The sequence below is a fragment of the Periplaneta americana genome, chromosome 2, assembly GCF_040183065.1.
Source record: "Periplaneta americana isolate PAMFEO1 chromosome 2, P.americana_PAMFEO1_priV1, whole genome shotgun sequence".
NCBI lineage: Eukaryota > Metazoa > Arthropoda > Insecta > Blattodea > Blattidae > Periplaneta > Periplaneta americana.
Window position 1 is genome coordinate 76,285,973 of NC_091118.1, and position 12,139 is coordinate 76,298,111.

At 35.0% G+C, this 12,139-nt stretch overlaps 1 protein-coding gene across 9 annotated transcripts in view; it reads right to left on the reverse strand.

The window, feature by feature from the left end:
* Klc (kinesin light chain) overlaps positions 1–12,139 on the reverse strand; it is a 675,112-nt gene that overhangs the window by 577,215 nt on the left and 85,758 nt on the right. Inside the window, exon 1 of one of the 9 annotated variants that reach the window (XM_069817982.1) lies at positions 7,100–7,375. The exons of the other annotated variants lie outside the window; for them this stretch is intronic. Within the exon in view, the coding sequence (XP_069674083.1) occupies positions 7,100–7,131 (32 nt within the window). The 5' untranslated portion in view covers positions 7,132–7,375. Of the gene's footprint in view, positions 1–7,099; positions 7,376–12,139 lie in introns of those variants that run through there. 9 annotated transcript variants of the gene reach the window in all.

A 12,139-nucleotide genomic window follows, 5' to 3' on the forward strand; every position in this document is an offset into this window, starting at 1 on the left:
AAAGGGTGAAATCACGTGACAGTTGCTTAACGAGGCCCTTTTATTTAAGTTATATTAAACAGTTGTATAATATTACATAGACGTCCAATTCCTAAAGCATATGTTTTCAGAAAAGAGGTAAGACAGCCCAGCCACTAGTCTTTACAGAGGGGCTAGCAGAAGCGGGTGGGGGAAACCGGGATGCGGCGTAACCAAAAGGACGCACAGTACCTGTGCGAAAATATAATTCAATATTGAATGCTCTTTCTTCACTGAAAAACGCGACCATATTTCTGGAACGTACTATATTTATTAGTACTGTTTACTATGGCCGTAAGATGACTTTGCATATGCGGCCTTGTTTCTGTGTGAAGGACGGGTGGGAGTTCACTTGTGGAAGGGGTGGCAATGAAGTACATTAAAAAACTCAGGTACAATAAAAATTGAAGTGGAGATAAAATGATGTCCCTGTAATATTTTGCGAAAAATACTTTAAAAACATGCAGTATTAAGATTAAATATAATGGTTTTAGTAGCCTAATTTGCCGACATTTTCGGTTTGCAGACCATACATACATACTAAGGAGAAAATATGTAATTGCATAAAAATCCGGACTCTACTAATAATGAAGACTCTGCCTCTTCGTAAAGGCCATGGCTTGACATCTACTTTCAGTCTAAGTACTGCGCATTAGTACACTAGCGGGTTTGACACACAATTGCGTCTGGACTATATTACCAAAATGAGAGCGTAAGAATCAATATGGATACGAGAACGTGAGTTGACAAGGGCTCGCGGTACAGTACATGAACTACAGAGACATCATTTTATTTTTACTTCAATTTTTATTGTACCTGAGTTTTTAATGTACTTCACTCCCACCCCCTCTACTAGTAAACTTCCAATCGTCCACCACACAGAACCAAGGCCGCGTATGCAAAGTCGCATTACGGTCATAGTAAACAGCCCAAATATATGATCTGGGATAAACAGTACTAAGTTAAAGAGTATAGTACGTTCCAGAAATGTGTTCACGTTTTCCAGTGACGAAAGAGCTTTCAATATTGAATCCTATTTCCTCACAGGAACTGTCGTCCGTTTACCTACGTTGCATCCCGGTTTCCCCCACCCGCTTTTGCTCGCCCCTCTGTAAAGGCTAGTGGCTGGGCTGTCTCAACTCTTTTCTGAAAACATTATTTTCTGTTAGGAATTGGACGTCTACGTAATATTATCCAACTGTTTAAAATAACTTAAATAAAAGGGCCTCGTTAAGTAATTAACTGTCACGTGATTTCTCCCCTGTCTACTACCCTGCGACAAAACCACTTGGAGGGGCCACCGGCGTAGCTCAGTCGGCTAAGGTGCTTTCCTGCCGATCCGGAGTTGCGTCGCTTGGACTCATTACCTGATTGGGTTTTTTCTGAGGTTTTCCCCAACCTTAAGTCAAATGTCAAGTAATCTATGGCGAATCCTCGGCCTCATTTCTCCAAATATCATCTCGCTATCACCAATCCCATCGACGCTAAATAACCTCGTAGTTGATACAGCGTCGTTAAATAACCAAGTAACCAAAAAAGACACTTAGATGGACAGTAGATAGCATGTCTGAGTAATTTTATCTTTTCGGATCGGGCAGAAGTGAAGATTGAGTTTACAGTACGTAAGGTACTCTTTTATTGAGTAGGTACAGAATTATTTCAACATGAGTTACTGGTACGAAGGACGATACTGGTAATTCGAATTAGGTACAATAGTCTATAGTGCGATAATATGCACAAAATAACTTAAGCCTGTATCGAAATGAACGGCCACCGTTTTAAAAAATGTGTTTAAATATCCATATTATGATTACTTTTCAATTTAACTTCATTCTCTAAATTCTACGCTAATGTGCTATAGACAGTATAATATACACTGCATAATCAATATGTCCGAATGGAGAGCTCAGTTCGTGAGTAAAAACACTTATTGTTAATACAGTACTATATTTTGATTAAACAAAAACCTAATGAAAATTATCAAACTCGAAATCGCGATATTTCCTAGTTTACGTAAATCGATGAACAATTTTTCTTCCCTCCTATACCTAGTAAAGTGATTTGTTTGTATTTTACGCCAGTATCATCGAACTCCAGTCGTGGAAGGGGGTAGCAAATCGGCTTCCGGTTCTCAACCGTTAATCCAAAGGTATAGCCAGGTTAATATTAGAATTGTTAGTAAAAATATAATGATGTGTCTGCACGTGTACTCCAAGGCGATTGGCAACATGTCTCACTCTGTAGATCACTGTTCCCCTCAAAAAAACTTACAACATTTTGAAGAGAAAATTATCGCAAAGCGACGTCAACTATTAGGTTAAATTGACAGAGATGGGACGCAGAGCAATAGACTAGAAGTGACAGCACGGCTGAACTATCTTGAAGGTGCTGTCAGCGAGAAGCTGAAACTTACATCAATTCTCACTAGTTCTGGGAGTCAAACCTGGGGATCTGTAACAACTTTAGTGTTTGTTGGGAGTCGAAGTACAACTGTAACAGAGGACCATGCGAAATGTGCGATGGCTAAGATTCCATGCCCGAAGGAATGAACCCTTGTCAATTGTGACAAGAATTAGGAAGGGTTGTTTCGATGGCAATGAACTGTACGTCCTCGCCCATTGATTTTAGATTATTTCATCATTTCTTTAGCGTCTTAAGAATAACACAAGCAGGATGAATCTCAATTTAGGAAGTAAGCCAAATGTCTACGTCTACAGGGTGGCTATCACGTCTAGACCACAGGGAAAATGATGAACAGTACATTTCCAAACTATTAAACGTTCTGCACATGTTCGCCACCATTTTCAACACACTTCGTCGAAAGTTTCACCATGTCTGCTTGGATCATCTCCAACTTGTGAGGACCCAGAACAGCCGTTGCGTCTCTTCGGGTTACTCAAGAAGTAGAGAAGAAATTGTCAATGACGACCAGTCCAACTTTATTATATTATCATAGCAAAGCTGAAATTGGAGGAAGTTTTGAAAAAAATATTCCGGGTAAAACACTGAAAGAAATTAGTGGAATTTTGAGTGGATACATTATGTTAGTTAGAAAATACAGAAGATGGATTAACGCCAGCAGATGTAGGCAGCTTTGTTTACTGTCCAGCAACTTCTACAGACGTAGAACGCTCGTTATCTAAATAAAAGGCCCTGCTTGCAGACAACAGACACAACAATTTGAAGATTATTTTTGTAGCACATTGTAATTCATATGTTCATACTTATTTTCACGAATTGTATTCTCATTGTTTGCAAACCTCATTTCAGTTAATTTTGTTTTCTCATATAAAGATTTTTCTATGATCGTGGCTGCATTCGATACAACCATATTATGAAAATTTTATTGCATATTTCAACAATGTACGTTGCATTACCTGTGACTGAGGTTCTGGCTGATATGTACAGATGAAATCCGTGGCGCTACAGCCCATGAAGGGCCAAGACCGACCAGCCGAAGCAGAGGTGGACGATAATCCAACCAGAATGGAGGTATCGTGTGGTTAGCACGATGATCCCCCCCAGCCGTTATAGCTGGTTTTCGAAACCGGATTTCCGCTATCTATCGTAGCTCCCCAAGTGCATCACGATGCTGGGTGGGCACCGGACCCATACACCGGCCGAAATTTCACGAGAAAATGTCTTTCCCCATGAGGACTCGAATCAGCACGCATTCCGTAACTTAAGTTCTAGGCAGGATGCCTTAGACCACGACGCCACGGCGCGGGACGATATGTACAGATACGGAATTAAAATTTGGAGCGAGTCTTGATGGGAGTCCATCTGTGTGTAGGCAACAATTTCACACGACATCCATGAGTAGCATATTTACAGGGGTTCTTGTTTACAGCACATGCAGTGTGTTGTAAGAGAAACTTACGCAATAAAGGAGCTCCAGATTTTATTTCCGTATCTGTACATTATTATCTGGCACTATATCTCACTTGACGGTATATGTATGAACAAAAATTGTTAGCATACATCTGAAGTGTGATTAGTGTAATACGTTACTAGTCAGCGATTAATGCTATGTAAGGGGAAAGGAGCTGTTCACTCTACTTCATGATCTCCTGGCTTAGTTGCCTCATCCGTGATGTCTTATTGGTGTCATTTATGAGATTCAAACCTGTCTTTGGACAGTTTACTAAAATAACAAAAAAAAAATAGTTCTATATTTTATTATTTTCATGGCATATTTGCACCCATATTTTGTAATTTGATAGAACATTAAGTTCGGGGCCCTGGTAATAACCATAGGTAGGAAGTTCGTACCAAAACAGTACATTTCAGTTGAGTATAGCGAGGAGTATAGATGTCACCTGCGCCTCGCCCTGCTCCCGTTCGCTACAGTCGATACACAGTATGTTCACAAACAACGCATAGTGACATTCTGTGGAGCTGTGTACAGTTGTGAACAGTTTGAAGAATATTGTTAATTTATATTAATATTTTAGGATCTGAACAAAGTGAGCTATTCTGTTATTATTGTATTATTTACGTAATGTTAATATTATGCATGATTCTAAAAAAGTGAACTCATCTGTTATTAAATAATTATGCAAACAAAAGTGTTTAACACGTTAATTTTTTTCCGGGATTATTCTTCGTTAAATGTTGACGTCTCGTGCTGCTATGCATTCGGTTGGTTACAGTCCAAATTCAACATCGGAATACGATACGAACTTCCTAGCTGATTACAATAGAAATGAAAAATTTTCTTGAAAACAATTATGGGTTTAATAGTATGTGCCACACACGAGATGCACTATTACATTCACTAAGTAGTTAGTTGTTCACCTGATGATAGTAAGATATACTGTATCATATTTCAGATTTGCTTCAGTAACGTCTAGTGACGTAGAACGAATATTTTCAGAGTACCTACAAATATTGTTTTTTTTTCTGAACACAAAAAGGAGTATTTCTTTTGATAAAATGAAAATGCTTACTGTTATTTGTTATAATGGGGTTAGAATTATAATTGTATACTGTATATTCCTTTTATATGAATGGGTAAATTATTTTAGATTGGGAGTTACGAAGTTTATAATTACAAATTACTGATTGTTTATATTATTCGTTTATTATTTTCTTGTTCTAAAGCCGTGGACGAATGGAGCACATATATGGTTACAAGTTTGTCGTTCTGGTTCACTGACATTGAGAGCTGCGCTACTATACTTTTCATTCGGTAGAGGTATAGTTCAAGCTCACACAACTTCACAATTTTGGTACCAACTTCCTAGCTCCAGTAATAACTTACGAGACACCCTTATATGTAGATTTAATTTATACTGTACTGCAGACTTCCCAGCACCCGTTCACCGGCGTCTCGGGTTGACCTGCCCTGGACAGACAAACCGAGAACGAGGGTCCAATGCTTAATGTTCACCCACTGTATGCTTTAATGCAGTTGGACATTTCTCACAACTAAACTGCAGATTATACAGATCTAATCTGATAGTGTCGTATGACAATACTGATTTGTTATTTCGGTTTAAGTTATCGAAGGATAGGTCATGAATATTTTGCATTCCACTGGATAGTTGTGGGAGTTGTTTGACCACAGCCGACGACGTTGGCTCGCTCGAAATACAATGTTAAGTGGCCAATTGAACGATAAGTCAATTAATGTCAATTAAGCAAGGCTTTATGAAGTTAGAGAACCACAAGATTCGTACCTAATGAGAAGTAACTTACTGGTTTGTTGCCTTACAATCCAGCATAAATAGGACCTTTTCTATTTTTTTTCTATTCTTCAATAAAGCTGTGGTTAACTTAAAAGTTAAGACGTAATTCTTATATACACTTAATGCCCCAAAATTCTGTCTGAAAAAATGTTTCATTTCCGTTATAACGCTGTAATTATTTTATATGCAATTAAAGTTCTTTAAGTTCCATTCGCGTAACAGGTGGGATTCACGTTAATTTTACAAGCTTATTCAAGTAAATATTTTTAAACACTAAAATGTTTTAAGAAATTCTCCATTGTACATACAATTTTGTAAATAATACTCTTCTAGACATAAAATGTTTATGTAGATTTGCTATAGCTACAACGTGTTCATAGTGTATCAAAATCGATTTGAATATGTTTACCGTATTGACACTTTCATGTAAACGGGGATTCAAAACGATCTGACACTCAAGGTCGATACACCTAAAAGTGGGATCGGATCGACCGGACGTATTCAATTTGCATGAAAACGCGTATCGTATTGAAAACGATCTCAATACGCTAAGAGCGTGAACGATCGTCATTTGTTTGATGTGTCAGGTGTTTTACGAACAGCGAGTGCAATTAGGTATGTTGAAAAGGAGTGTTGTATTTTGCTGAAAGTCATTATTACCATTCTTCATTAACAGCCAGAATATTAAATTTTCATGTGCCTTATTAAGAAAACTCAACAAAGTTTATAGTTATACAGAGTGACTAACATGCTAACGTTTGATGATGTCGATAACATGTTAACCGACATAACTACTTTCGAAACTGCAGCTTCCGTATTCAAATAGTTTTCAATACGTTTCGAAAATTACGTGAAAACAGGGATCGGAGAGATTGTATTCAGTACGGTAAATGTATTCAAATAGATTTGAATAGTTACTCCATGAAAACGTAGTAAAAGTCTCATATAATAAAACAAAGAAAAAATCGTTACGGCCGATTTACAGTAAATAGAAATTTTGCGTTAATTTTTCAAATATAGACCAATTAATTTATATTAAAACGTCATTGTATATACATTACTTCCGCATGATATGACTAGTAGATAATTTATGACAGCGTTATCTGTTATCGAACTTCAGTAGAAATCCTTGTACAGAAACGCACAAAATCGACATGCAAGAAACAACACTTTTGTATCAGATGGTATAAAAATGCACCTCCGTAAAAATGTCGAGATGAATATTTTATGCATCACATTACTTCCTCATACTTCATACAATGTGGAAGTACAACAATTACAAGAGTAATTTCTGTAACATATGTAACAGTCACACAGAACTTTATGCCAAATAGAGTGATTTCTAAAAATAATAAAAATAATACATCATTAAATAAATACTACGTACTTACCAGAATGTTCTAGTTGACATTGTAGTACTCATTAATTAAATTTCTTTGAAGAAACCGCTTCAAATATCACGTCATTTTTAAACTATCAAGAACTAAAATATACCGACAGTGGATGATACTTCAAGTCAAACTATCGATAGTTTTCAATCACTACTTATCGCATGGTCTGTGAACAGAAGACCTTCTGTAGTTAAAATTCCAAAAGTCTAAATCTTTTCATCAAAGACAAGCGAAACAAGAACGGTTTTCCTTATCATACCCAAAAGAGTTAGTAAGCAACTACCACCATTTCGAGCTGACGATGTACCGCGGACTAAGGTGCACAATGAAATTTGCTTATCATTACTTCGAGAATATCGGCAAACACAGATAAGACCTTGGCCTGATAACCGCATTGAGATTGCTTTCCAGTACGAAGTAGGGGGAAAAATTACTGTGAAGTTGTCGACTGGTCAATAAATAAATGAATATATAATTATATAATATGGTTACGAAGGTGTCACATGCTTTCTCATACATTTTACAAGTTTCGTAACAAATCTTCGTTGTTCCTGCAATAGCTCCTATGTGACATATTTATCGAATTTCAGATTTTTGCTCTATTAAATAACTTAAATAGTGATACAGCAAATAATAAAATCTCCTATATGTAATTATATTTCTTTGTTTCGAAAATGTAAGAATTCACAGTCTCCTATGTACGACTGTCATAAGATGAATATATGTGTTTTTTCTTCCTACTGAAAAATGTTATATTTTGCACATAGGAGTTATTGCAGGAACAACGACGAAATTATTTTATCATACTGCGAATGATAGCGTTCATGGTTTCTTTTCTTGGAGTATTCAAAATAGATAATATGTATTACTAAATACACTAAGCAGACAAATAAGAAAATGAACTTTCGTTTTATAGTTTGTAAACAAAATGCATTCCTTACAATCTTGAGATTAACTCATCTGACATCATTTATAAATCTATCATATAGCTTACTTTGAGTAAGTGCATTACCAATTCTGCACAAATCTACCGAAAACATATACAGTAAACAGTATTCGTACAGTCTTAAGTTTTATCTTACAGATACTTTGTAAGTCAACAGAAAGGCGACAGTGCGCATCATCAGACATACAACGAAACAAAACTAATTTTATTACAAGTAGTCGTCCTCTTGTGAACCAGGTCGCTCGTCCCTGATCATGCGCACTGCCTCCTTTCTGGAACTTACAAAATATCTGTGCGACAAAACTTTTTTCTAAGACTGTACATATAGTCTTTAAGTAGGCTTAAATGTAACTAAATTTCCATAAATGTATGTAGAATATATAGATCTATGCGTTATACTGCAATCATTTCTAATGTGTTTTTTTTTCTCTCTTTGCAAACACCGTCATTTAACAGTTAAACATTTTAGAATGTAGAGACTGGATATGATGGTAGAGACTGGATTAATCTGGCTCGGGATAGGGACCAATGGCGGGCTTTTGTGAGGGCGGCAATGAACCTCGGGGTTCCTTAAAAGCCAGTAAGTAAGTAAGTAACATTACACCTTGCTTCAGTGTTCATTTACACATAAAGAATGTGTTTACAGCTAAGGTAATTCTTCAAAGATAAGCTTTTCTCCTCCGCTATCGAATTATGGTCGGAGGAGCCAAAACTCTGAAAAAATTAGCAACGAAAATTAGAAATAATTAATAATTATATATTTATAATTTCTCTTAACAAAACATTTTTTCGTCGATAATAACTTCACCGTCTCAGTTGTCAGAGTATTACACATACAAAAACACAACATTATTAGCAATATGGATGGATTTCTGGTGGTCTAGAAATATAAAAAAAGATAAAATTACAAATACAGTTATTCCAGAAAAAAATCCGTAACATATACATTAATCACAACTTGAATGGTATGGACAGGTTAAAAGAACGTCCGATGAAAAGTTACAGCAACATAGCTCAATATTTCAACTTACTATTTCAGACATATGTAAAGTTTCATAATTTTTAAATTAAAAAAAACAAAAAATGAACTTACAAAAACGTATGAACATTTAGGGGAAATCAGGCAAATATGGTATTGCCCATGTTACCCTAATTCGTGAGATACGAAGCATCAGATAGTATATTGGTAAACCTGAACTAAACTGGCGGACTGTGTGTGAATGATGTTGCTGCTGGACATGTGAACGCTACACCATACAATTATGTACACTTTGGAGCATAGGAAAAATAGTGCTGTTGGTTTTTACATGGTTTTTTTAAGGAATGACAGCCACAAATGTGTAAGTAGTGCCAAAAAAATTACAGGCAGGAATGGTAGATTTAAACAGAACAATAATCCATATGGTGGGAGTTCTGAAGCATGTACTCGCTGGACAGACTAGTCATTTGTTGAAATAATACACTAAGGCAAATACGGGCACATCATTCATTCAAGCATTAATTGCTATTTTTTAAATCATTCATATTTTTCTATAGAATGAAATTTTAAGAGGTAAATATCATTTATATAACTGAAATTTACTCACATATTCTTAATTATCTAAATTTTATTTATTCTAACTTTTCATTCCAATTTAAAAAAACTAACATTCGATGATTCTGTAACTTCTTCTCAATACCTGGACAATCGTATAATAATTGTTTATGTTCATTGCTATAATTTTATTGATTATAATACAAATTATACTACTATACAACATTTAATTCATAAAAATAGTGTTATCTTACACAAAAGCTAGAATATTTTTCTTTGTTTTCATTTGTTTGTCTGAAGTTACCAAAAGAGTGGCAACAAGAGCCAATAAATTTAGAAAATCAGCAACTTTTATTTATTTTATTTTATTGGGTTATTTTACGACGCTGTATCAATATCTCAGGTTATTTAGCGTCTGAATGATATGAAGGTGATAATGCCGGTGAAATGAGTCAGAGGCCCAACACCAATAGTTACCCAGCATTTGCTCGTATTGGGTTGAAGGAAAACCCCGGAAGAAACCTCAACCAGGTAACTTACCCCGACCAGGATTCGAACCTGGGCCACCTGATTTCGCGGCCAGACGCGCTAACCGTTACTCCACAGATGTGGACTCAGCAACTTGAGATCACTTGAATACGAACGCATCTTCAACAAATGCTTCTTGCATTTGTCCTGCATGTGGAGGAAATTTTTATACTGAGTAAAAGGAGAAAAGTGAGTATAGTGTGAAGGATTATGCGCTTTTTGGTACAATGAAGAATGTGTTGAGATGGAAAGTGATTCATTTTTCTATGATGACTTCACGAAATAAACTTAGAACATTATTTTGGCTTCTTTTGCTTTTGTTTTTAGTCTTTTAGAGATTTATATCATTTGAAATAACATTAGTCATTACTTAAAGTATTTTTCATAGGATTTCTTCCTCACTGAACGTGTTAAATCAATTTTTAATGTATTATCAATTTTACTTTTTTTTTCAATTTGCTCATTGCTCTGCTACTTCACCAGTTATTTTGTTCTATGAATGGTTAGTGTAGGAAACATTAAATACATGTATTTTGAATTAAATATATGATTGAAAATTTAAAATGCATTTAATTCCTATACTTTCCATATTACCCTTACAGTGCAGATAATATGGGCACTTGTGAGGTTCTACAAAAGCATACATATGCGACAAAAAAGGTTTTTTTTTAACATTTGAATGGGTTATATCTTTTAAAATAGATATACTCTAAAATGTTTTACGTTTGTAAGCTGTTATCATTACTCAAGTGCAAGATATAGAGTAAAATGCCTTATGGTGCCCATATTTGCCTAACTTTCCCTAAGGGAACGAGTAAAATATTTAGGCTAATTCTTGCACCAACATCACATAAGTCGTAAAAACAAATTTTAACGTATTATATTTGTTATTGTTAAGGGACACTAGGATTAAGTTTTAATACAAAAATGGTAAAAAAAATCAATTTAAATTTTTTTATATCAATATGTTCCTTGGGAAGCTACTAAGTTGATAGTAAGAGGTTTTTTTTGCCTCTACGGCACTGAGTTGCAAGAGCGATCTTAATATAGGCCTGCTCCAAACATTAGAATAGTATTGCATCTTCTTTCGCAAATTTAATATTTTCGAAACTACATTTTAGATGTTAAAAATGCGCATGCAGTTTTCACCAAATTATATTAAAATATTCGTGCGTGTCCAAGCATATATTATCTGAGATTTAACGTTAGAAATCTTAAGTATCTTCAAAATTAATAGTTAAAAATATATTATGTAAATAGAAAATATGAATAAATAAATGTGTGATTTTCAAAAATTTATTATATCTAAAGTAACCTCGATATCGTGATTTTCTCATACTTAAAATATTGCCCGTGAATCAGGATCTATAAGAAAAATTATGAAATTGCTGTATTTAAATGTAATGCGCATGAAACATTTTGATTACTCTCATATCTCTAATTTACAATATTAAAAGAAATTGGAAACTAACAGTCCGATTGAGCTGAATATTTTCACGCATTTTATTCTTAATACATCTAATAAAGCTAAAAAATGAAAGAAATCTACTTAAAAATATTTTAAAACTCAGTCCTAGTAGTGTCCCTTAAAAGTGAGAATTTTTCGTAAAAATTAGAAACCCATCTGTTATGTAGTATCTTTACGTCGAAATCCTCAAACTTTTCAATAACTTCACTTTCTTCCGAAATGTGACATTTTTGTGTTTTTTTTAAGTAAGTTAGTAATTAGGCCTGGTTCACAATAAACCGGGAACGAAAACGACAACGAGAACGAAAAAATTGTTAAAAATCATATTTAAATTTGAACATTCAGAATTAACGAGAAGCTTGCCGAAGCCCGGGAACGGGAACGTGAAAATTGGAGGAGTTTTAATGTTGCCGTTCTCGTTTCCGATCACAGCCTTACTAGATTCTTTCTGTTATAAAACAATTTTGTCCACTTATATTTTGTAGTAAGAAGGCCGTGGCAATTTTTTCATGCATCGTCTCTAATTAAGAAATTCAGCAGAATGGTTTTCAACATATGCTATGT